Source organism: Phocoena sinus, chromosome 19 (genome assembly GCF_008692025.1).
Source record: "Phocoena sinus isolate mPhoSin1 chromosome 19, mPhoSin1.pri, whole genome shotgun sequence".
Taxonomy (NCBI): Eukaryota; Metazoa; Chordata; class Mammalia; order Artiodactyla; family Phocoenidae; genus Phocoena; species Phocoena sinus.
This window is the reverse complement of record NC_045781.1, coordinates 8,913,216-8,938,850: the sequence shown is the minus strand read 5'-3', so window position 1 is coordinate 8,938,850 and position 25,635 is coordinate 8,913,216. Positions and strand designations below refer to the sequence as shown.

The 25,635-nt window shown below is 57.4% G+C and overlaps 1 protein-coding gene across 1 annotated transcript; it reads left to right on the top strand.

The window, feature by feature from the left end:
* The first annotated feature begins 777 nt into the window (after positions 1-777).
* Positions 778-24,544, top strand: PPP5C (protein phosphatase 5 catalytic subunit). The gene is made up of 13 exons (XM_032613952.1): positions 778-969; positions 7,167-7,408; positions 14,628-14,775; positions 15,462-15,583; positions 18,454-18,519; positions 18,841-18,939; positions 19,857-19,962; positions 21,342-21,484; positions 21,589-21,676; positions 22,553-22,593; positions 22,688-22,866; positions 23,772-23,853; positions 24,022-24,544. The coding sequence occupies exons 1-13, from the start codon at positions 849-851 to the stop codon at positions 24,082-24,084; spliced, it is 1,500 nt and encodes a 499-aa protein (XP_032469843.1). The 5' UTR covers positions 778-848; the 3' UTR covers positions 24,085-24,544.
* The last annotated feature ends 1,091 nt before the right edge of the window (positions 24,545-25,635 follow it).

The following is a 25,635-nucleotide window of genomic DNA, read 5'->3' as shown; positions in this document are numbered from 1 at the left end:
GTTCGGTATTGAGTAGCGGCTGTGGGTTTAGGAAGGATAGTCTGGAATGGTGTACCGTGAATGAAGACTGGGGATGGGAGTGGCATCTGGAGATGTTGCCTGAGGCTAAACTACTCAGGGTCTCTTAGGTCATCAGAAAAAGTCTGGGTTTTCTCCTAAGGGCACCGAGGAGCCATGGAAGGCTGGTGACTGGGGGGCGAGGAAGGAGAAAGGAGGTGGTGCAACAAACTTCTAAGCCTAGCTCAGGGCTAGGGGATCCAGGGCACCTTTAATTAATAACTTAGAAACACTGGCCCTTTCTGGTGTTGGTTTGAGAAACCGCCCATTTTTCAGAGAGAGGTAAGTGAGGCCCTAGAGAGGAAGGGAAGATTTCTTTGTTTAAGGTCACGCAGGTAGACTGACAGAAGGGTTTGACCCCCCGGCTCCCGTTCCGCGTTGGGCACGGTGGTGCCTCGCAGAAAAGCCACACCCACCAGCAGCATTCGCAACCCACCTACCAACGGGAGAAGACGGCAGGGAAATCCCACTTTAAGACCCCGAGAAACTTCTGCGGCTCGGAACATGGAACTTTGGGAGACGGGGCCACGCCGGGCCTTTTTTGCCCGCGCGCCCCTTTTCGCCTTCCCCATTGGCTCATGCTAGGAAGGGCGCCGTCAGGGGGCCCTCTGGTCACCTTCTCCGCGCGCTCTATGGCTAAAGCGCCCTGCGCAGGCGCGCGAAGGGAGCCTTCAGGGCCCGCGCTTTACGACACTTGTGCAGCAGCGGCAGCGGTAACTCGGCACTCCTTCGCGACGATTCGGCCGGGTGCCGCTGGCCGCGGTTGCCAGGGTGGGGGGTCGCTTTGCGGCATGGCGATGGCGGAGGGCGAGCGGACTGAGTGTGCTGAGCCCCCCCGGGACGAGCCCCCGGCTGATGGCGCTCTGAAGCGGGCAGAGGAGCTCAAGACGCAGGCCAACGACTACTTCAAAGGTGCGCCCGCCCTGGAGGGAGCGAAGGAGGGTGGAGAGCGGCCCAGGTCAAGGGGTGCCGGGCCCGCGCGGAACCATGGCAACGAGGAGCGCCAGCCTGGGCGCGGGGCAGGCACTACCAAGTGACTGGGCGTGGGGAGGCCGAGGATGGCGTTACCAAGGGGCGACAGAGGGGCCTTCTGAGAGAAGGGGTGATACCTAGAAGTGGCGTACGGAGCGGGTGCTAAGCGGGGAGACTGAGGAAGGCGCTTCCAAGTATGAAACGGGAGGGGGACGGGAATGAGGGCACTACCAAATGTGAGACCCCAGAGGTGCCAGCTTATGGTGAGACCTGAAGAGGGCGCTACCAAGTAGTGACATGGGGCAGGGCAGTGATGGCGCTACCAAGTGGAGAGACACCAAGTGGGGGGGAGGGGGGAACTGTCCCAATAGAGCAGGAAATCATGGGAGTGGAGAATAGATCATTAGATGGGAGGGAAAGGAAGTAGGAGATTTGGGGTTACACCAGGAGAAAGGAGGTTCTGAGAGTAGAGGTGAGGCAATCCCAAGAATAGTATGACTTAGGATCTTGGGAAAGAAAGGTGTGGGGTACCCATTCATTCATTCATTCATTACGTTTATTGAGCATCTGCTATGTGCTAAGGACCATGCTCGACGTTAGGGATGTAGCAGTAGATGAGACAGATGTAGCCCTACCCTTATATAGCTTGTAATTTAGCAGAAGACTCAGACATTGAGTAAACACACAGATAAATATTAAAATACTTAGAAGCTGTGATGAGTCCTTTGGAAAAACCCCAACGTAGTGTGAAGTAGAGAATAAGGGTTAGAGGCTAGTACTTTAGAGAGAGCGGTCAAGGAAGATCTTACTGAGGAAAAGGCATTTAAGTTTAGAAAGAGAATTGGGAAGGAGTGTCCCAGGTGGGTGGAGCTGCCTGTGCAAAGGCCCTGAGGTCGGGAATGAAAAGAGACTGGCTGGCTTGGCTGGAACTTTAACGAGTTAGTAGGGAAACAGGTACAAGATAAGCTTAGGACAGGGGCCAGTTCATGTAGGGTGGCACAAGTCACTGCATAGACTAGTGTGGATTTGACTCTGCTATCCAGGAGGAGACATTGAGTAGGTTGACGGGCCAGTCTGGAAGTCTTTGGAGAGGGATTTGGGTATGATCAGCCTGTGGGTGGACTGGAACACCCTGGGAATGGATGAGGTCACCTCAGAAGAGAAGGGGCCTAGTACGGAACCTCAAGGGATTCTAATGTTTAGAACAGAAGAGGCTGAGTAAGAGTGGTCAGTGAGGTGGAAGGAAAATCAGGAAAGTTGAGAGAAGAGAGTGCATCTAGAAGGAGGGGCTCTACCTGAGGTCGGATGCTGCCAAAGCAAGCATCGAGCATTGACCATTGGATTTGCCTCCATAACATGTTGGTGGTCGCCTTGACCAGAGCAGTTTCTAGGGGGTGATAGCGATGGTAGCCAGAGGGAAGGGCGCTGAAGAGTGAATGGGAAATGAGGAAGTGGAGACAGCAATTGTTGACAAGGGTTTTGAGAATTTTGGTTCTGAGGGGGAGTGGAGAAATGGGGGGAGGGTGCTTTTTTTTAAGGATAGAAGAGACTAAGAGTATGGTCCTACAGAGAGAGAGTTGATCTTGCAGGAGAGAGAGGAGACCTACAGCAGCAGAGCCCTGGAGGAGGGGTGGGGCATGGGAGGAATCCAGAGCATTAGTGGAGAGCTGTCCTCTGGTGGGAGCACGAACAGATTTTAAGAGTGGGAAAGCCAGGTCAGGCCAGAGGAGCGAGAAGGAGGTGGGGCTGGTGAGAGGTGAGGCTGGAAGGTAGATCCTGGAGGCAGGTCAGGGACGTGATCCCAAGGGTGGTAGGAAGCCAAGGAAGGTTTGAAGAGAGGAGCAGCACTGTCTGATTAGCGCGTTTGAAGGTGATCCCCCAGCGGCCTCGTAGAGACTGGACCCAAGGGCGAGGCTGGAGACCAGGAAGGAGACTAGAATGGTGGACAGGTGAGTGGGGAGGGGGGTGGTGCCCGCTAGGCGGGAGAGACGGAAATCGACTCAAGAAATGTTTCAGAGGGAGAATGACAGCGGCTGCCTGGAGAGAGGGAGGAGGGAACCCCAGGCAGGAAGAGCTGGATGACAAAGGCCCAGAGGTGAGCCTGGCACCAAGGAAGTGAGTGGGGCTGGAGTGTAAGAGGCCAGAGGAGTTTATGGTGAGGCTGCAGGCAGGAGCCCGAGCTTTCCACTTGAGGACCCCGAGGAGCCGTGGATGGTTCTGAGTGGGGAAGGACTGGATGGGGTTTGTGCTTCAGGAAGGCCCCTCGGGAGCGGCAGGAGGGGGCGTACGCTGGGAGAGCTGGGAGGAGGCTGGGGCAGGAACCTGGGCAGGAGAGGGTGAAGGCCAGACCAGGGCAGAGAGGGGTTCTCAGGGTGGAAGTGAGAGAATAGACTTGAGAGATGTTCCGGAGGCTGACATGACAGAACAGGGTGACTGCAGGTGTCCAGGACAGGGTCCAGTCTCCAGCTGGGGGTGGTGTGGAAGGTGGGGCTGTTCCTGCAATGGGGCTCGAGAGGAGCAGCAAGTATGGGGGTGACGCTGTGGCGAGGGAAGAATTCTGGGAAACGGTAGGCCGTCGGGAAGGGCTCCTTGCCCTCCAGGACCTGGGATCTGAGCTCTTAGGCAGCCTGAGACTGGGCAGGTAGCCAGCGGTCCTGGCACCGAGCTGGAACGGAGGGGAATGCCCCTTCTGGTCCAGGTCCCTCGCTGTTTGGCAGGCAGCTGCAGGCGCAGAGCCCCAGTCTCCAGGGCTGGGGGCATAGCAATAAAAAGAATAATTACAGCTCGCCTGAATTGAGCCCCCCATGGTGGCCAGGTACCACTTTGTTTAATCCTCCCCCAGGCACTAGGTAGGGGCGGGCCTGTTTGTTTCTAGAGGAAGCTGAGGCTCTGAGAAGTGAAACCGCTTGCCTAAGGTCAGGGTGTGTGAGCAGCACAGCCCGGATATCCCCCTTCCTCACCACGCGCTTGGCACCCACGTTCAGAGTCCTTAGCCACAGCCTCACCTGGAGCCGTCCTGGCCCCAGTGGGAGAAGAGGGGCCCCAGGGGCTCAACATGGTGGGAGAAGAGGGGCCCCAGGGGCTCAACATGGTGGGAGAAGAGGGGCCCAGGGGCTCAACATGGTGGGAGAAGAGGGGCCCAGGGGCTCAACATGGTGGGAGAAGAGGGGCCCAGGGGCTCAACATGGTGGGAGAAGAGGGGCCCCAGGCCCCCCGCCCCCATCAGCATGGCTGGATCACTTCTGTGAACTCAGGCCTGTTCCAGAGGCCCTGGTGGGGCAGAGCCTGATCCCCAATGTCGTTCAGCTCTCTTCCCCTCTTTCTGGGCCTCATTGCCCCCCACCCCCTTCTGTAAAAAGAGAGGGGTTCTGTTTGACCCCCCAGGAGGCCTCTGAGTCTAAGAGTTTGTAGACAGGCTTAAGAGCTCAGGCTGCCTGGGTTCAAATCTTGTTACTTCCTCTTACCTGCTGTGTGACCCCTGGGCAAACCTTAACTTCTCTGCGCCTCAGTCTCGTCCTCTAAAATGGGGCCTCTCTTGAGGATTAAATGCGTTCATATTTGTCGAGCACACAGAGCAGGGCTGGGATCTGGTGCCACTGGGTGGCTGTGCGAAGCACAGGCCCCTCCTGTTTGCTCTAGTCTCTTCTTCCTTTCATTTAGTCATTTATTCACTTCTTTTACAAGCCTCTGCTGACCTCTTTCTCTGCTGTAGCCACATTTCATGCAGGAGTTCCTTTCACCCTCACAACCAGCCCATGAGGCAGGGCCGATTGTGGTTCCCGCAGTTCAGATGAGCAAGCTGAGGCTGAGAGGGGGAGGCTGTCTGCCCAAGGTCTCGTGGTCGGGATCCTCAGAGCCAGATGTCCGGCTCCGAGACACCAGGCTCCCCACCCGATGCCGAACGGCCCGGCAAGAGCACTGGCCAGTCTGCCTCTGGAGCCCAGCCGGGAGGCTGGAAGGAGCCCTCGAAGGTGTTGGTGTTCCAGGGAGGGTCAGTCAGACTTGGGCTGCCAGCTTCTGCCCTTGCGTGTTTCTGGGAAGTCCTGGGCTGCCCTCCAGTGCTCACCATCCTGGGGGACACACCCATCACCTAACGGTGACTACGCAGAGGGGGCAGGGCTGGCATAGGGGAGCCCAGGGGCCGAGGCAGCCGGAGAGGTGCCTGATCCAGCCTGGGTGTCAAGGAAGGCTTCCCAAGGGAGGTGACACCCGAGCCATTTGAAAGATTGCCAGACGTCAGCCTGCAGGAGGAATCGCTGTTATATTGTTCCTGGCATCTCCCAGCACCTGGCTTCTTTCTCTAGTGTAGGTGTGTCCTGTCTTTCTCTTTCTTTCATTCCTTCCTGCCTTCATTCAGGAACCATTCATGAAGCCTGGAATCCTCTTCTTCCATTCTTTTCACCTGGCTCACTCTTTCTCCTCCTCCAGGTCTCAGTTCCAGCATCCCCTCTGGGTTGCCCCAGTTGTAAAACACTCTGGGTCATCACTGCCTGGGGGTGGATCTGTGTGTGCTGTGTCACTCCCACCCCGCAACTGGACTGTGAGCCCCAGGAGGGCAGGGCTGGGGGCTGCTGTGTCCTCAGACAGGGCAAGGGTTCAAAGAAGTAAGACAATCAGGGCCCCTGCCCTTATGGGGCTTAGGTTCAAACTGGGATGATGGATTATAAGCAAACAAAGGAAAGCCATGGTTTATCAGATGGCTCTGGAGAAAAGAGTAGTGGAAGTTAGGGCAGGAATTTTCATTTTAGGCTCAGTGTCTGGAGGACTCTGAAACTTTAGACCAGAGAGGGCACATAACTTGCCCAAGGACACACGGCTAGTAAGGAGTGGAGCCAGCAATTGGGCCCAGGCTACCTGCCCCTGTGTCTGTGCCTGTCTCTATGCCAGGCTCCCACTGAGAGGCCACCTGGTACTGAGGATGAGAGTGGGAGCATTTGGGTCTTGGCCTGGCTCACAATTCCTGCCTGCCACTTTGTGTGTTGGGGTTTCCCTCCTAGAGCCACGCCTGGAAAATGGGGCTAATGCAGCTGTCCTCGGGGTTGCCGTGAGGGTTCAGTGAGGCGACTCATGCACCAAGAGCCCCACGTGGCACCTGGCACATCATGGCCTCCGCAGTTAGGGCACACCTCCTAGCTTCGGCCTCCTGCCTGTTGAATGGCCATATGGGCAGGACCCAAGACAGCTCTGCAGATACAGACTGAATGTTTGACCTTGAACAAGACCTCTGTGGCTTACTGTAAAGTGAGCACCAGATGGTGCTTATGCCGTGGGGATGCGAGGATTCCACAGGCTGAGATGTAACGTGCAAGGCATGGCCGTAGCTCATTTCAAATAAAATTGACCTTTCCCCTTGGCCAGATGTCACATCCTGTCACTCCACACTTAGAACATTGATGTCCACACCCAGCTCTGGCTGTGGTCTTTGGGATCTGTCCCGCCAGCCTCCCTGCCCTCATATCCTGCCCTCCCCCAGCTCACTCCACCCCAGCCACACCACCCTCTTGCTGGTCCTGGAACATAATGCTCTCTCACCCCTTCCCCTCCCCCCCCCAGGGCCTTTGCACCTGCTGTTCCTTCTGTTGGGAATGCTCTTCCTCTGGTCTGGTTTGTCGCTTCCTTTGGGTCTCTGCTGAAGTGTCCCCTTCTTGAGACCTAAGTAGGTTTTAACTTCCCCACTTCCTATTCTACTAGAACCCCTCTTTGGGCTTGTTTACTTGCTTGGGGGGCTGGACAACCAAGGGGCTCAGGGAAGACTCACACTTGCTGGTTCACAGCCCAGGTCTGGCACTCAGTAACATATCCTCTCCGGGCCATGGGGAACATTCAGTAAGACCCTCCTGAAGTCCTGGAAGAAGTATTGTCCACCTGGGGCCTTGGGGGGTGATGGTTGGGTGGATGGGTGTGTGGAAGTGATTTGGGGTCTTAGGGATTTGGGCCTGAGGAGACAAGGCCTGTGCTAGGGTGGGACAGGCCAGGACAGGGAAGGGGGGTGGGCTGAAGAGACGTTTCTGAGCTCGGCTGTGGACCTCAGTTTCCCCATTTGTAAATTGGGGGACCGGGCGAGTACCCAGCCCAGGGCCTCTTCTGGCTGGGCGGTGGCAGCCTTGCCTCACGCTCCTCTTCCTCCGTCTTCACAGCCAAGGACTACGAGAACGCGATCAAGTTCTACAGCCAGGCCATCGAGCTGAACCCCAGCCATGCCATCTACTATGGCAACCGCAGCCTGGCCTACCTGCGCACCGAGTGCTACGGCTACGCGCTGGCCGACGCCACGCGGGCCATCGAGATGGACAAGAAGTACATCAAGGGCTACTACCGCCGGGCCGCCAGCAACATGGCATTGGGCAAGTTCCGGGCCGCCCTGCGCGACTATGAGACGGTGAGCCAGGCCTCGGGGCGGTGAGCCGGCTCCCAGCTTCTGAGCCGGGCGGGTGCTGAGGGCCGGGTGGGGCGGGCTGGGGGAGGACGGCCTCTGTGTGTGCGGCTGGACTAGACGGGGGAGGTGTGAGGGGCATTCACACGTTTACTTGCGGCTTGCTCATCCCACAGCTGCCAGCCGGGCTCGTAGCCCAGCTCTGCCATCGTCACCTGGTGACCCGGCCTCTCTGTGCCTCCTTTCCCACATCTGTGAAATGGGAGGACAGTAAGACCCACCTCTCAGGGTTGCCGTGAAGAGTAAATGAGCCTCTGCTTTCCAAGTGTTTAGAACTGCCCCTAGCATGTAGTCAGTGTTCTGTAATAATTAACTATTATGATAATTGTTGCTGTTATTGTTGGTGAACAAGAGGCACACAGCTCTTCTGGTGGAGCTTATAATTCGGAGGAGGGCAAAAAGCAAACCCGTCATTGTGAGGGTACACAGAATCGTTGCAGGTGAGGATATGGGCCTGGGAGGAAATAGACGAGGGTGATATGCTGTTAGAGGGGAGCAAACGGGGAATGTGTTTTAACGAGGTGACAAGGGAGGAGACCTAGAGGACGGCAAGAATTCACCAGTTCACTCGCTCGTCTGCCACCCCATCACTGTAACTGCTCTGATGATAACGACAGGGTAAGGACTCCCAGAGCACACGCCTTCGGGCCAGGCATGTTCGATACCCTTCTCGTCAGCTGGCTGAGGGACTCGTGCGGCAGCCCTGTGAGGTGGGAACTGTGATTACTCCCATCGTACAGATGGGGTGACTGAGGCCCAGAAGGCTCAAGTCCCCTGCCCACCAGCACGCAGCAGGCGAGTGGCAGAGCTGGGATCTGAAGGCAGGCAGCCCAGCCCTCCGGCCCACGTCTTTCCCCACTCAAGAGAGTCGCTCCTTGAGAGTAGGGGTTTTGTTTATTCTGGTCATTGGGGTGGTGCTTGGCATCCAACAGGGGCTTAGTGTTCGTTGAATGAATGATCACTCTGCCCCCGCACCCGGCACTCCCTCCTTTCATTTCATTCGTCACACACGCTGAGCAGCTTCTGTGGTGTCGGGAGAGGCGGCAGGGGAGGCTGAGAGCCACAGGCTGCAGTTGGAGGGAGCCAGGGCAGACGGTTGGGGCTGGCTGCTGGCCCGGAGAGGAGGGCGGCTGTCAGGCCAAGTGTAGGCTCCAGCCAGGCGCTGGGCCGGGGGCACCTGTGTCAGGGTCGGGCAGAGGCCTGGAGGAAGAGATAATTCAGAGACTGAGGGGCGGAATGGAGGAGGGGGCTGGGGTGACCCCCCGGGAGGAGGACGGAGGAAGGAGCAGCAGAACAGAGCCCTTGCAAGCGTGGGCTCCCAGGCCGTTCCCCAGCCAAACCTCTCCCTTGTCTCTTGGCGTCCTCATTTGGAGAATGGTGACAAGAGGAGTGGCCACCTCCTGGGCAGCTGTTGGGCTCTGGTGAAGTGGTGTGTGTAAAGATCATAGGGCTGGAGGGCTCTGTAATGAGTAACTCGGAAGACAGGTGGGGTTGGATGGGGACAGGGCTTTCCTGCAGGTCCCCAAATGGGGGGAGGGGCCTGGAGGAGATGGGAGGGGGCAGGAGATAAGAGGAACCCCAAGCACAGGTCTGCGGCACAGCTCTGGCCCAGACTGGGGCCTCGCCCCACATATTCCATGAGGCTGAGAGGTCACTTGCAACCGTCTTGTGGGCATACTGCATCTGAGTTTTCTCCCGGGCCTTGCGGATGCCCTGGGGGCCGGGTCACGGTCCATTTCCCTGTGAGGGCTCTGCCAGCAGCCCTGGGGAGCCCCTGCACGAGCCTGAGATCCTTGCCCACCTGGGCCAGCCGCCCGCCTGCAGGCCGTCCTTTCTGACGCGTTTCATCCGACTCTGGGTGCAGGGCAGAGGGCTGGGCCCTGGGGTGGCTCCCCATCCAGAGTCTCTACCTCCAGGGCTATCTTGTGACGTGCTGGAGTTTCACGGAGGATGTGCCCAGGCCCCCTCTTAAGTCATGGCATCCTCGGAGGCGGAACCAAGATGTGACCTTGGTTAAACAAAGAGCCTGAGGCTCTGTCTCACAGCAGCCTGGGCCCTCAGGTGAAGGACCTTTCTTTTCTCAGCCTCAGTTTCCTCACCTGCATACTTACTGTGGGCCTAGCTCTGCTGTGAGCTCTTGACGTGCTTTTTACAAGAAGGAAAATGCGTTCAATCTGTTCTGCAAGAAGGAGAAAGAGGTCTAGAGAGAGGAAGTCCCTCCTCCAAGGTCACCCGGCAGCGAAGTGGCAGGGCTGAGACTTTAACCCATAGTCCATGCTTGTAATGGTTAGTGGGCCGTGAAGTCAGTGTAACAGTTTGAGACCAGCACTTCTGTCTTCATCAAACAGAATAGAGAAGAAGACAGCAGTTCATTGTTTGGAGGAAGTACGTATATATTCGGGAAAGAGTATTTTTCATTTATGTGAATACGGGTGCGTATTAGGTGTGATAAAATATATATTTCTTACTGTGAGTCATAGTCTCAAATTCTGAAGGTCACTCATGCAGGGGCTGGAGGCACCGGCTCCGTGGTCAGGACGCCCGGCTATGAGCTGTGTATCTCTGAGAGCTTTGGATCTTCGGCCTCAGTGTCCTCATCTGTAAACGGAAGATAACAGCAGAGCCTGCCTCAGTGGCCTTGTGAGGATTCGGCAAGAGTAGTACGTTCAGAGTAGGGCCTGCCCCTGCTCAGTACTGGGTGCGCTTTCTCCTGTGGGTGTCTGGGGAAGAGGCTGCGGCCCCCAGGAAGGGCCGTGTGCAGACACAGGGCCTTGTTAGGGGGCGGGGACGTGGGGGCACCTCTCTTCTGCTCTCCCTCCAGGGCAGGTGCTGATCTCCCCTTTCCATGGGTCCATGTTGAATCCCCCCACCAATGCCCCTCATCTCCAAGCTCATCCTTTCCGGGGGACTCTGGCTCCAGGATTCCCCGCCCCCTTATTGGGTCCTCTTCTCAGAAGATTCCACCTGTGTTCTTTCCCGTCTGTGGCTGGAACTCAGGTGGTGAGTCACACGGGCCCGTGCCGGATCTGGGGGACTCCTTCAGCACTCTTCACCCTCTCCTGGGATTTTTGGGGTTTGGTTTGTAATATGGTTTGCATTTGGGTTTCTTCTTACAGCATAGCCCAGCACAGTCAGTTAGCAGTGCGTTTTGCCTCACTAGCCTGTACGAACGCCCGTTCCCCTAAGGTGTGGACGTATGATAGTGACAGGAACGGTCACAGCTGACACCTGACACGGCGCTCTCAGGGGCCGGGTGCGCTGGTGACCTTCGTGCTGTACAAACTCATGTGACCTTCATGACAGCCTTACGCAGTGGGGACTCTTACTATCCCTGATTTACAGGTGAGAAGACCAAGGCCCAGAGAGCAGTCACTGCCCCAAGGTCCCGCAGCCAGGAAGGGACAGCCTGGTCCCAGACCTGTCGGCATAATCATCGCCCTTAGCTCAGACAGCGTACTCCGATGGTCTCACTCTGATTTATTATGGAAGGAGTGTTGGTGTGACCTCCTAGATGAATTCACTGGAGGGTCTCGACCCATGGGGTGAAAACCCTAGTGTCCTGCTTCCCACTGCCTCCCCCAGACCCCTGGCTTCCTTGGTTGCCCATGTGCCACTGGCAGGCGTGGCCTCTCTCTGGGCTGCATCCCATCACCTCTACATTGGAAATAGTCATAATGGCCCACCACCCATTGTCATGTGGGTCCCCTGAAGTGAGCTTTTGCTCCCAGACTACAGTCCTCCTTCACCTCAGTTGTAAACCCGAGCCGTTGTGAAAAATAGTCTGGTAAGTTTGGGCAACTCATTTGGTGGCAAAATCTGATCTGAACTGATAGGCCGTTGATGGTCTTGTTTGCCCCCATGTAGTGCGACTAGAAGTTTCACTGCAGAAACGGGAGTGTGTGTGGTTACCAGGTGCCACCCGGACTTGCTGGAGGTGTCCTGTAACATACAGCATGCGGGTGCACTGTGTCACCTTTCTAAAATCCGAAGAGTTCCCAATTCTCAAACACGCGCAGCCCCCGTGGCTTCACGTGGGGATCACAAGCCTATGTTATCATTTCATTGATTCGAGTCGTTGTAGTTAACTGCCTGTGAATACTCCCAGCTGAAAATACCACTTTTTAAAAGCAGCTTTTTATTTTGAGAACGTTGTAGCTTCACACGCAGCCGTAAGAGGTAATACAGAGATCCCACTCTCCCAGTTTTCCCCAGTGACGTATCTGGCATCACTATCAGAATCTGGATACTGACACGGATACAACCCAGATCCCACTTTTTTTTTTTTTTTTTTTTTTTGGCGGTACGCGGGCCTCTCACTGTTGTGGTCTCTCCCGTCGCGGAGCACAGGCTCCGGACATGCAGGCTCAGCGGCCATGGCTTACGGGCCCAGCCACTCCGCGGCATGTGGGATCCTCCCAGACCGGGGCACGGACCTGTGTCCCCTGCATCGGCAGGCGGACTCTCAACCACTGCGCCACCAGGGAAGCCCCCAGATCCCACTTTTTAAAGAAAAGTCCAGCATTCGCTTCTGACCCAACAGGCCTTGGGACCCACTAGGCCCCTCCAACCTGGAGCAAACGACCTTCCCCAGGAGCGGGAGCCTGGCAGGGTCACTTCCCTTTCCCAGCCAGGCAGCCAGTTATAGTAGCAGTCGCAGCAGCCCCAGGCCCTGGCACAGGCACTCGCTCGCTGCTGGGCCCTGTGATGGGCCTGGTGTTAAATTCTCACAGCCACCCTCCACCTCTCCAGCCTCCCTCGCTTTCTAGAAGCTGAGGGAGGCTGGAGAGGTAGGGCTGCCTGCCCTGGAAGGCCTGGATGCAGACCCTGGAGGCCTGGCCCCAGAGCCTGCACTCATGACCACGACGGTGTCTCCCTGGAGGCCGCGCAGGGCACCGTGGGGACGGTGGCAGCGGTAGGGAGGGGAGCACATCCCAGCGTGCTGGGGGAGCAGGATCTCAAGCAGCGAGAGAGCTGAATCCTGGCTTCTCGGGTCAGTGACCTCACCTCTCTGGGCCTCAGTTTCCTAATCTGTCAAGTGGAGATGTGATAACATCACATAGAGCTGCTCTAGGATACAGTGAGCAAGGTAATTGCTCACAACATCAGCCGTGTGGTGAGCGTTCGAACACTTAGCTGTGTCCCGGTGCCGCTGCTGCTGTCGCTGCTCCCACCCCTCTGTTCCCGGGGTCGTCGGCGTTTGCCTGCATCCTGCACCCCAGCCTCTGAGCTGTCTGCAAACAGGGTAGTGGCTCAGAGGGAATGCTTAGTGGGGCATTCGTTCACAGCTGGGACTCGGCCTCAGCCTTGCCCTCGTGGCCATGGCCGCCTTGCAGTGGGGAGGCAGACCCATCTCCAGCAGTGCTCCGGGCTGGGGCGGGCGGGGGGAGCCCAAGGCCCTGTGTGAGCCCAGAGGGGGTGCCTGACCCAGCCTGGGGGAGAGGGGAAAGGGGAGCTGAGACCTGGAGGAGGAGGAGGGGCTAGAAAGTCGCTGGAGGTAGAAATGAGGTGCTCTGGGCCGGGGGCAGCCTGTACGGGGCCTGGAGTTGAGAAGGAGCTGGTGCACTTGGGGACTTGGGAGTTTGGTCTGGCTGGTAGTGCTGGGCAAACAGAGAACGTGGAGGGGTGGGCGGGCCTCTGTGGGCCAGGCCCAGTGGTGGTTTGGACTTCGTCCTGCGGTGTGGACTCGTAAGGTCTCCTTGGTGGGGAGGACTCCAGGGAAGGTCTGGTGCTGCCTTTCTCCCAAGCCTCGCACCGCACCCCTACCCCGCGTGGAGCTGCCTGGCAGGGTGCCCTAGCCTGAGCCTGCCCCGAACCAGCTTCCTGCCCCCGCTCCTGGCCTGCACACCCATTCTCAGGGGCGTGAGCCACACTGACCCTCAGGGGTTATTAGCAGATGCCTTTTCCCAGGCTTCTGACTCACTCTGCCAGGCTTTCCGCCGGGGGGCATCCCTGCCCTTGAGGGCCAGCCCTGGCACACCCCTTTCGGGCCCCCCGGCACAGGAGCTGTGGGAGTCCGCTCCTGGGGAGGCCAACAGGGTACGCAGGTCAGGCAGGGTCCACTAATAGTTACAGGAATAGTTACAGGAACAGTTACAGATAACTAAACTGAGGCTCAGAGGGGTGAATTCACTTGCCCAGGGTCACCCAGCAAGTAAGTAGCAGAGCTGGGATCTGAATGCAGCCCTGCCTGCCTCTCAGCTTGGAGGATCAGAGCTTTTAGGAAGCAGGGTAGAAGGTAAGGAGAGCGGAGAGGACAGGCTCCTTTTCCTGAGAGCTAAGTGTGTCCCAAAGCCGTATGCCTGCCGCTTCTTCCATACGATCTCATTTAATGAATGCAGCAGCCCACGAGAGAGGGCATTGAAGAGCAGCCTACGCTAATGTGGACTGGACTCCCGCCTGGCACCGCTGCACACACTTCACAAGTGTTCACTTGTTTAGTCCTCCCAGCCCCCTAGGGTAGAAACACTGTCACCTCTACCTTACACAGGAGGAAACTGAGGGAACTCACTTGTCCTGGGTCTCCCCAGAGCCCAAGGTTGAAAAAGGGCCACGTCACCACGAGGTGCCCGCTGCTGCCCACAGAGCCTAGGCTGCATGCCCCAACAGCCCTGGCAGGTGGAGCCTGTCATCTCCCCCATCTTGCAGATGAGAAAACTTAGGCTCAGCGAGTCCGGGTTATCCAGCAAGTCATTGCCTCTTCGGATGAGTCTGGGCTGTAAATTATGACTTTGGATCCGGCCCACCCTTTCCTGTCAATCCCACCCTCCTTGGTATTGACTGTAACGGTATCAGTAGAGTGCACCTCAGCCCGCTCTGATTCCAGTGAGGAAGCTGAAGTGGGGCCAGTTTTATTCTGATGATGGTCAGAGCTAAGATTTATGAAGAGCATCTACGTGGGTTAGCACGTTTATGCACCCGGCAGCCCTGTGTGGGCAGCTCTGTCAGGCCCAGTTTGGGGATGCAGAAGCTGAGGCCTAGAGGTGAAGCAAGCCCAGGCTTGCACCCCTAGCGCACCCAGCACGGGTGCTCTGCTCAGCAGTCGTGAAGCCCCGGGCCAGGCAGGCCGAGGGCAGCCGCGGCGTCCCCGTCTCCCTATGGCCCCGACCCCGGCCTGGGTGTTGATGCCTCTTTCCTTCCCTCCCCTCTCACCCACCCACGTACCCAGGTGGTGAAGGTGAAGCCCCACGACAGGGATGCCAAGATGAAATACCAGGAATGCAACAAGATCGTGAAGCAGAAGGCCTTCGAGCGGGCCATCGCAGGTGACGAGCACAAGCGCTCCGTCGTGGACTCACTCGACATCGAGAGCATGAGTGAGTCAGGCCTGGGTGCCCCGCTGTGCCCGGCCCAGAGCGTTCCTCGTCTTTGCCTGACCCCTCCATTCCCAGTGCATGCTGGGGCGCAGGGGGGATGGGGCTCAGTGGTGCCTCTGGTGCCCGTCCCCACACGCTGTTGCTCCTTCACCTGCGCTTCTGGGGACTCCACAGTCCAGAGCTGGGTCTGGAGGTTCCGGATTCGGGCGAGCTTCCCTGCTGTACCACCCACCCTGCCCTCCACAGTTGCATTCACCCGTCACGGGCCTCCTGTGTCTGGTTTGTCCGTAGGTCCTCTGGGCGCTCAGCTGAGTCTGTCATTCATTCCACAGATGGTTATTGGGCACCTAATAGGTGCCCCTGTTGTAGGCACTGGGGATACAGCTGAGAACAAAACAGTCCCTGCCCTCCTGGAGCTGGTGTCCTAGTGGGGAGAGAGGATTGACTAGTTAGTTAACAGTGCTAAGTGCTATCAAGTCCAGTCCAGGAGAGGGCCTTTGAGCTGACCTGAACGGAAGGAGCGGGCCATGAGAGGACCCGGCCGGGGAGTGGCATCTTCTCTCACTCCATCCCCCTCTCAACCTGTGTGTCCAGCGCCGTCTGCCCCGTGCCTGGGAGCCAGGCCCCACTTCCCACCCTCACAGTGGCCATGGCCACTGACTCTCATCCCCCCATTCACACACCAGCCATCGAAGATGAGTACAGCGGACCCAAGCTTGAGGACGGCAAAGTGACAATCACTTTCATGAAAGAGCTCATGCAGTGGTACAAGGACCAGAAGAAACTGCACCGGAAATGCGCCTACCAGGTAACGCCCCCGTCGAGGGCTGAACGCGCCTGGGACCCCAGGATAGCATCACAGCCGGGCCTGAACCCCATCACAGGGCGCGAGAGGAGAAGGGCGGTACCGGCAGTGAACACTTGCTGAGCCCGTGGTGTGCCTGGCACCCTGCGAATGAATGCTTTATTTCTAGCATTTCCATTGGGTTATTTTTTTCAATAGCTTTCATCTCTCTGCCCCATATGTTCGTGCATGTCATTTACCTTTTCTGCTAGATCCTTTAACACATTTTTTTCATAGTTATTTTAAAGTCTCTGTCTGGATGTTCCACCATCTCTGGGTCTGCTTCCGTTGTGTGCTCTTTGCGTCTTATAATTTTTTATTGTATGCCAGACATCTTGTGTAAAAGAGTAGTAGCGACTGAGACAAAACTTCCCTTCAGGAAACGGCAGGACCTGATTCTGTCGGGCTGCTGTTGTGAGGGTCTCTGTCCATCTCATCTGCAGTTTAGGGGCAGGTCTTACTGGACTTAGTTCACCGCCGGTTTCAGGTGTCTTCAGAGTGGAATCAGGACTCTCCCGTCAGCAGGGCTTGGGATCTTAGCCCTGGCAGAATCCCAGGGATGTCTTTATGCTGTAAAGTCTCCAGCTTTTGGAACTGGAGGAAAGCGCTCTGGTTTTCAGCCCTGCTGCCAAGATGGGGCGGCTGGGGAGTTCTCTGCCTTCCAGTCTCACCCCCACTTTTGTGCCTCAGATGGCCTCTCTCCACCACGCCGCCTTGCGCCTCGCCTTCTGGGTGGCTGTGGGAGAGAATCTGAGGGCGAGGGTGGAGGCCTGCGGCGGGGCCCCTCAGGGCTCTGTAATGCCAGCCCACGCAGGCACGAGGGTTCTGCTGGCTTTCCCTCAGCCTTGAAGGGTCTTGCCCTCCTGGCGCGCTGCCAGGAGGGATGCAGTCACGGCCCCTTTCTCCCAGGGAAGGGTTTCTCGCCGTTACTGCCTGCAGTTTGATGAATTTAGGTTTCTTTGTGTCCTTGCTCTCAGATGTTTCAGGGGTTGTTTTGTTTGTTCCTTTGTTTTTGTTTTTTTTTTGGCTTGTTCTCGTCATTAGGGCAAGAATGACAGCCTTGCACAAATCTTTACATTCTGACCTGAAGTGGACATCTCCTACTTTTTTTTTTTTTTTTTTTTTTTTCCAGGCCCTGCTGTGCAGCTTGTGGGATTCTTAATTCCCCGACCAGGGATTGAACCCAGGCCCCGGCAGTGAAAGTGCCAAGTCCTAACCACTGGACCACCAAGGAATTCCCTCCTCTTCTCTTTAACACTCTACTTTCCCAGCTTTGTATTTAGAAAATTGTCAAGCCTACAGAAGAGTCAAAAGAACAGTGCGGTTAACATCATACCCCTTTCACCGAGGTTCACCGTTAACATTTTGACACATTCACTTCATCTTTCTATGTATATGGGTGTGTATATACACATACACTTTTTTCTTTTTCCTGAACCATTTGAGAATAAGTTGCATCATAATCTGTATCCCCTAAAAACAGGATATTCTCCTACGTGACTATGATTTAGTCATCCCACCTTAGTAATTTAGTACCAATACAATAATACTGACTAATGCAAACAGTCCACAGGCTGTCCATAAGATTTGCAAACACTGTCAGGTGTACATGACATTGTCAAGGTCATCTTCAATCTGAAAGAACTAATACTCTGTGTTTCTAGACAAATATTTTAATTTTCCCCAGTTTTTCCCTCCAGACATTCTTTTTAGCTGTTTTTAAAAAAAAAAAAAAAAAAAAATCCAAAATCCGGGAAATTCCCTGGCAGTCCAGTGGTTAGGACTCTGTGCTTTCACTGCCGAGGACCTGTGTTCAATCCCTGGTTGGGGAGCTAAGAATCCCACAAGCTGTGCGACGTGGCCAAAAATAATAATAATAAAATATAAAATAAAATCCAGAATCCACTGAAGGATCAGTTACTGCATATGACCTGCCTTTTTAACCTTTTTTTCACCTAGAGCAGTCTCAAGCCTTTTTGGGAGATTTTCGTGACATTGACATTTAGACGTTTCCAAGCCAGTTGTTTTATAAAATGTTCCACATCTGGCTTCATCCTGTGTGTTTCTTCATGATGCTGATCGTTTTTGTTTTGTTTTTTTTAACATCTTTATTGGAGTGTCATTGCTTTCCAATGGTGTGTTAGTTTCTGCTTTATAACAAAGTGAATCAGCTATACATATACATATATGCCCATATCTCCTCCCTCTTGCGTCTCCCTCCCACCCTCCCTATCCCACCCCTCTAGGTGGTCACAAAGCACCGAGCTGATCTCCCTGTGCTATGCGGCTGCTTCCTACTAGCTGTCTGTTTTACATTTGGTAGTATATATAAGTCCATGCCACTCTCTCACTTCGTCCCAGCTTACCCTTCCCCCTCCCTGTGCCCTCAGGTCCCTTCTCTATGTCTGTATCTTTATTCCTATCCTGCCCCTAGGTTCTTCAGAACCAATTTTTTTTTTTTTTAGATTCCATATATATGTGTTAGCATACGGTATTTATTTTCCTCTTTCTGACTGACTTCACTCTGTATGACAGTCTCTAGGCCCATCCATGCTGATTGTTTTAAGAGAAACCAAGAATCTAGGTTTTCCCATGAAATAATCCTGATGTTTAAATACCGCATGGGACACTCGGGTCACAGCTCAGGGGCCGCCTCTGTTCCCGGCCAGCACCCGCGCAGCCAGGCCTCCCCTGCCCCTTCCTCTCCTCTCCCCTCCCCGCCTCTCCCTCACCCTCAGCCCAGCAGCGTCTCCTGGCCAGTACAGTCTCTCTGGGGCTGGGGTGGGCGGCAGGCCCTCCAGCTGGCCCCACTCACAGCCTGCCCTGCCTTCCAGATTCTGGTACAGGTCAAAGAGGTCCTCTCCAAGCTGAGCACACTTGTGGAGACCACGCTCAAAGAGGTGCGCGCTGGGGGCAGTGTGCGGGCAGGCGGGCCGGGGCGGGTGGCTCCCTGGCTGGGGAGGGGCCACGGAGCTCAGAAACTCACAGACCCACCGGGCTTGGTCTGCCTTCTCTCTCCCTGACGTCTGCCCTCCTCCCCGACCCTGTCTCTCTCCTCCTGGCTGTCTCTCTCCTCCCCTCTTCATTTCTGTGCCTTACGCCTGTGTGTTTTGCACGGTTCTTCTCGGTCTGCTGTGACCTCTCCCCGCTCCCCTCGCTCCTCCCCGCTCCCCACATCTCTCTCTGGGCCCCTCCCTCTCCGGTGGCCTCTTTTCTTCCAGACAGAGAAGATGACGGTGTGCGGGGACACCCACGGCCAGTTCTATGACCTCCTCAACATATTTGAGCTCAATGGTTTACCCTCGGACACCAACCCCTACGTATCCTTCCTCGGAAGGGCAGGCCCCTCCCCGGCCCCGCCTCCCGGGTATGGGGTGCAGGAGGGAGAGGAACCCCTGCCTGGGAAACAGGTGTGAGCCTGAGGAGGGAGAGGCCTGCGTGCTTGCTCTGGCACTGAGTGGGGGTGGAGCGGCTGGCGGCCTTGCGCTCCGGGCTCTGGGGCCAGACCGGTCAGGGCCAGTCCCCGCCTGCTGTGTGACCTGGGCAGGTGGCCAGTGTGTTCGAGCCCCAGCTTCTCCCCGGCTTGAAAGAGGGCTGGATGTGTGTGGTACAAGAGCACATAGGTGGGGCGCCTGGCCCTGCCCACACCTGGCTTCCCTCTTGGTTGTGCCGTTTTCCAGCTATGGCTGTGGCAGGTCACTTCACCTCGCACTTCCTCGGGTTCCTCGTTTGTAAAATGGGGAGAAGAGATAGTGGTAAAGTGGGCTTCCCTCATCGGGCTACTGAGAGGAATAGTGTGTTAACACCTGTGACGTGCTCAGTGGCCCACGGTCCATGCTGGATAAGTATTTGCTCATGTTATAACTGCCTGATGAATGGCCACTGGGTGGGGCTGCCAGGCCTGTGCAGTGTCGGGTGGGAGGGCCTGTGTCCCATTTGCCCTATGGTTTTGGGCCTATACTGGGGGGAGAGCTGAAGCCGGCTGACCACCTGGGGTCTCCCGCTCTGCCATCAGTTTCCCTGAGGAGCAGACGAGGTTGGAGATCTTAGTACCATCCCGAGGCTCAGAGGGGCCAAGCTGCTGGGCCAGACCTACACTGTGAGGAGAGACGAAAGCCCAGATGCCCCAAGCCCTGCTGGCGTTCTCGACCCCGGGGCAGTGCCGACAGGAGCCGGGGTGTGGAGGGGCTGAGGAGGGAGCAGTCCCCCCCCACCCTTGTTTTCCTTAGCAGGGCAGATATTTAACGGCGACTTCGTGGACCGCGGCTCCTTCTCTGTAGAAGTGATCCTCACCCTTTTCGGCTTTAAGCTCCTGTACCCTGATCACTTTCACCTACTTCGAGGTGAGCTGGAAGGCAGCAGGGTCTGGGGTCAGTGTGGGGACCTGGGCAGAGCCCTCGCTTTTTCCTCTGTGAGCCTCCCATTTCTTACCTAAGAAGTGGGGACACCGGTTGCAGGTGTGTTTGTTTTGTGTCTTCACGGAGATCGTGCACGGGCCTGCCCTGTAAGGTCGGGCAGGTTGTGCACTGTGCAGCGGTATCGCGTTAATGGAGCTCTGTGGGCCCTGGTGAGGACTTGGTCATGGGAGGGCTCTGAGCAGAGGAGGGTCAGGGGCTCTCTCTGGTGTTAAGAGGATCCCTTGGGCCTCCGTGTGGGGAACAAACCAAGGGCTGAGAGTGGGAGCAGGGAGACTGGTGGTGGCTGGACCCGGGTGGGAACGGTGGTTGGATTGGGGCTCACTTTTCAAAGTAGAACCCAGAGTGTTTGCCAGTGGGCTGGATGAGGGTGTGAGAGAAAGAAGGGGTCAAAGGGGGTACTCCAAGGTTTTGACTGGAGCATCTGGAGGGCTGTGGCTGCCACTGACAGATGGGGGGACAGGAAGAGCAGGGTGTAGGCTGGAAGATTGGCTCTGGACGTGGCTGTGAGACTGAGAGATGTCTGGGGGCACCCGGGGGGCTGTAAAGTGTGGATTCCTCAGCGTACGTGTGGTATTGGGCAGGATGAGGTCACCAGGGAGTGAGGGCCGCCGGTGGAGGACCTGCCCACTGAGAGGTGGGGCGGTGAGCGGAAGGCGCAGCTGGGAGAAGGGGGGAACCAGGAGGAAGTGAGGGCAGCGGGCTGGGTTGGGGGCTCCTGGGGGCACGAGTGCTGACACCGGGCAGGTTCACAGCCAGGTTCGGGGGGTTCTTGCAGCAGGACCTGGCGTGTGGCAGACGCTCAATGAGCGCCTGCTGCAGCCGTGGGGGCCTGGCAGCTTCCTTGTCTCCCCCAGGCCCCAGGAGGGAGGAGTGAGGTTGCGGGTGGGAGATAAAAGCAGGGCGTGGGGCCGGCCCACAGCAGGCGTTCTGCAGGGGGCCGCCTCTTCGTCAATACCTCCCCCTCCTCGGTACTTCCTGCCCAGAACGCACGGCCAGTCCTTCAAGAAGGAGCCCAAGGCTCACGGGGCAAGGGACAGGCCTCTGGTCACTTGGGATCGGGGCCAGGGCTGAACCCAGGCCTCACCCACTCCGTGATGATCAGTGCAGGCCTGGGCCTTGTGGCCGTGTGCCTTCTCAGCCCGTTTGCCCCTCTAGAAAGGGGCCGGGTTTCTGGGAGGGACCAGTGAGCTGCTGTGTGGATGCCATTGGCTTGGGGCCACCAGGCTGTCCTCAGCCTTGGTCGGGGTCTGAGCCAGAGGGCACCCAGCGGTGCTGAGGTTTCTCTTTGTCCTGCTGTCGGCCAGGCAACCATGAGACGGACAACATGAACCAGATCTATGGCTTTGAGGGTGAGGTGAAGGCCAAGTACACAGCCCAGATGTACGAGCTCTTCAGTGAGGTGTTCGAGTGGCTCCCGCTGGCCCAGTGTATCAATGGCAAAGTGCTGGTGAGGCAGGCCCGCCCCCGCCGCCGCTATGAGGTGCAGCGAGTCAGAGGGTTGAGGTGTGGCTGGCCCCTGCCCTCACGCTGCTGTTCCCACCTGAACCCCAGATCATGCACGGGGGCTTGTTCAGTGAAGACGGCGTCACCCTGGATGACATCAGGAAGATCGAGCGGAGTCGGCAGCCCCCAGATTCAGGTGACTGGGGAAGGCTGGGGACAGCCCCTCCCTCCTGGGGCTCGGGGCCTCCAGCCCTGCCCCGATGGGCTTTGCGCCCTCGGCAAGAGACAGCAAGGCTGAGCCTCAGTTTCCTGACCTGTAACGTGGGTCAGTGCACCTCCCTCGTGAGGCAGTGCTGGCCGGGGAGCAGGAGTGTCCGCAGCACACAGCGGTCGTTTCTTTCTTTCTCTGTGAGCTCACCTGCTGCCGCTGGAGTGATGTCATGGGGACACACAGCAGAGTGTTAGCCACACACAGCTGTGGGGAGAGGGCGTGTGTGGAGTGGTGAGGTAGCGGGCCGTGGGAGGGCCTCCTGGGGGCACCACGCGCACACCGACAGGGCAGGAGGAGGAGGTGCCTTCTCGCAGGAGTGCGGCCGGGCAAGCGCGGGGCGCGGAGGGGCTGGTGAGGCCAGACCCTGTCCGGCCTCACAGGTCCGGGTGAAGAGCTTGGTCTTTGTTCCTAGGGCAGGGGGAGCCACAGAGGCTTGAGCAACAGAGGGACCTGGTCAGAACTGCAGTGTTAAAAGCTCCCTCCAGGGACTTCCCTGGCCCCAGGGCGGTCCAGTGGTTGGGACTCGGCGCTCCACTGTAGGGGGCTCGGGTTGCATCCCTGGTGGGGGAACTATGATCCTGCGTGCTGCGTGGTGCGGCTAAAAAAAACAACAACAAAGAAACGTTCCCTCCAGCTTTGGGGCCCTAATGGATTGAATGGGGTCTGGTCCTGGGGGAAGGTCAGCGGGGAGGCGAGCAGCGGCTCAGAGTCCCGTCTCACGTGCCCCATGCCCGCCCTGCGGCAGACGGCCCCTCCCCTGCCCTCCGTCAGGCCCCGACGCTCCCCTCTGCTCCCTTCCAGGTCCCATGTGCGACCTGCTCTGGTCGGACCCGCAGCCGCAGGTCAGTCTGCCCGGGGCCGTGGCCAGCAGGTGCGGGCTGTGGGCAGAGCGGGCGGGTTGGAGCAGCAGGCACCCTGAGCTCCCTGTCTCCCCAGAATGGGCGCTCGGTCAGCAAGCGGGGTGTGAGTTGTCAGTTTGGGCCCGACGTCACCAAGGCCTTCCTGGAGGAGAACAACCTGGACTACATCATCCGTAGCCACGAGGTCAAGGCCGAGGGCTATGAGGTGGCGCACGGCGGGCGCTGCGTCACCGTCTTCTCTGCCCCCAACTACTGGTACGTCCCCACCTGCGCCACCCATCTGGTGGTTTTCTTTTTTTAACTTTCTGTGATAGAAAATTCCCAGGATGCGTAAGAGTAGATAAAATAGTATGATGAACGCCCACGCACCTGTCACCCAGGTTCAGCAGTTACCAGCTCTCACCACCCCTACCGTGGGCTATTGTAAAGCAAACCCCAGGCATTCTCGCTTCTACCCGTTGTTGCCCTAGTATATTTCTGAAAGAAGGAAGTCTTCTTTCCTGTGTATAATTGTGACACCACTGTCACACCTTCTAAAGAGTCACCTGAACCCAGCCAGAGTTCCATTTCCCCACGTCTCTCATCAACATCTCATTTTAGTCGATTTCTTCCAAGCAGGACCCAAACAAGGGCCACGTTTTCAGTCTCCTGATCTTCGAGTTGCCTGTTCTTCTTGCCCTCCCCCTTGCTGGTTTTTGGTTGAAGAAACCAGAGTCTCTTGTGCTCTGGCCGTTCCATCCCCAGGTGGCCGGACACCACGTTCCTCTGTCCCCTGTGTTTCCTGTTGACTAGAGCCAGGGCATGGTCAGCCTGGAGACCAGGTTTTGGCAAGAGTCCTGCCTCTGTGGGGCTGCCCGTGCCCTCTGCCCATCCTGTCAGGAAGGCCCTCTGCCGGCCCTGCTCCCTGGGCCCTCTCCTCCCCGCCCTCGGCTCCCACGTGGCCCTCTTTCCCCCTCATCCCCACGCCTCCTGCCTCGGCCCCCTGGGCCCCTCTTCACCTGGATTCCTCTCTCTTGCCTGGTGAGCCTCTGTCTGTCCGTGTCCTTGACTCTGTCCAGGGCTCTTCTCCCTCCCTCTCCCCGCCCCACCTCCTCCTTGATGCCCCAGGCCCACCCAGCCTCTGATGGACCACACTGGCCCTTCTGCCCTTGTCCCCGCAGCGACCAGATGGGGAACAAAGCTGCCTACATCCACCTCCGGGGCTCTGACCTGCGGCCCCAGTTCCACCAGTTCACAGCAGTGGTGAGTCACCCCCTTGGGTCCCCTGCTCTCCCTGGCCTGGGCCCCGGGGGCAAGAGGCTCTTATGAGTGCATAACGGCTCTCAGGGGTAGGGCTGGCTTCTGCATCTGGTGCTCCACGTGCCGGCGCGTTTCTGTCTGTGTCTGACCTGTGTGCCTCTGGTTTCTCAGCCTCATCCCGACGTCAAGCCCATGGCCTATGCCAGCACGCTGTTGCAGCTGGGGATGATGTGAGGCCCACGCGGCAGGGGCCCTGCTCCCTGTCCGACCCCGGGCCCGGCCCAGGCAACGTTGGAACCCCCTTTTACTTTGTAAAGTTTGTATTTATTCCCCTTTAGGTTTGCAGAGGGGGTGGGGGGCTGGCCAGATGGTCTGCTCCCTGGACAAAGAAGAAGGAGGTGGAGAGGCGGAGGGTGGGGCACCGAGCCGGCGTTCTGGAGGGAGGCCAGCACTGCTGGGGGGGGGCGGGGCCCAGAGGCTTCCCCGCCCCCTTGCTTGTGTGGCCCCTCCCCTGCTAAAGCAATAGGTCCCCGCCAAGGGAAGACCCCTGGAAGGAGGGTCATCAGGGAGGCCTCACCTGCACCTCACCCGCTCCTGGCAGCCCCAGGGCGGGGCTAGGCTGGGGCTCACCCCCTTCCCGGCTCTTTTATGTCTGTAATTAATTATGTTAAAATAAAGTCATTATTGTAAGTCAGCTTGTCTCCGATGGTGGAGCCTCGGGAGCTGCTGGGATGGGGGTGACCGCTTCATAAAGTCCCATCCCCTCATCTCTCATCTCCCTGGGGCACCCTGGAGCTGGACAGGCCGGTCTTGGGGCCAGCCAGCCAAGCAGCCCCTTTGCCCATCATAGTGGGCTCCTGAGGGAGAGTTCTGCTGCCTGGGACAGAGAACCCCCATCGACGGCTCACGTGCAGGTGGGGAGACCAGGGCAGAGCAGAAGCTCCTCCTTCCCTCTGCCGATCCCCGTCAGCAAGTGTTCACTGAGGCTGCTCACAGCCCAGTGGGGCAGAGCCCTCTTGGGCAGGCCAGCCTCGGTCCTTATATCACGCAATGAAGCAGACGTCTCCACCCGCCGTGGAAGACTGGAGGTATTTTCTACCACTTCCCCTTTTAGTCTCCATCAGAGGTTACTGCTGAACCCCATTCAGGCTGCTCTCCCTGGCTTGGGCCACTGGAGAGATGTCTGTTTTTGAGTCTGAGCTCTTTTGGATCCACCTTTTCCAGATGACAGCAGATGGAGGGTGGAGTCCGGTGAGTACCTTGACCCCTCAGGTGCCGCCCCCGCCCCCCGACCCGGGGGACAGAAATGAGGTGATCTCAGTCCTAATTCTGTTTTGGCATTCAGAGAGGTCCTGCGGGTAGGTCCTCTTCTCCACGGCAAGTCGGTGTTGCAGTGGGTGTGAATGAACCACCTTCCGGGGGTATGCACTGGGCTGTCCTGAGGAAAATAGGCACGAGTCCCAATGTGCCAGTTGCATTTACTTCCCATGGGAAACAAGTGTTCTGAGGAGTCCTTCAGACCTCCAGGGGGAATTCCAGCGGGCGAGGCACCCGGCGTCCGGGTGTTATGATCACTCCTGCTGGTAACCCCGGAGTTCAGGAGTCCCCAGGCCCACCCTCATGTTCAGTCATTTGCTAGAAGAACTCACAGAACCCAGGAAAGCTGTTATACGCACCGTTAGTTTATCACAGCAAGGGGAAAAAAAAATCAGCAAAGAGAAAAGGCCCACAGGGCGGAGCCCAGGAGAGATCAGCCGCGGGTTTCCGGTTGTCTCTGCCAGTGAA

Bases quoted from the DNA above. Each gene is read 5' to 3' on its own strand.
- PPP5C (XM_032613952.1), top strand. From the start codon at position 849: ATGGCGATGGCGGAGGGCGAGCGGACTGAGTGTGCTGAGCCCCCCCGG. The intron at 22,594-22,687 runs GTCAGTCTGCCC...CTGTCTCCCCAG, and splicing joins GGTCGGACCCGCAGCCGCAG to AATGGGCGCTCGGTCAGCAA. The intron at 22,867-23,771 runs GTACGTCCCCAC...TTGTCCCCGCAG, and splicing joins TTCTCTGCCCCCAACTACTG to CGACCAGATGGGGAACAAAG.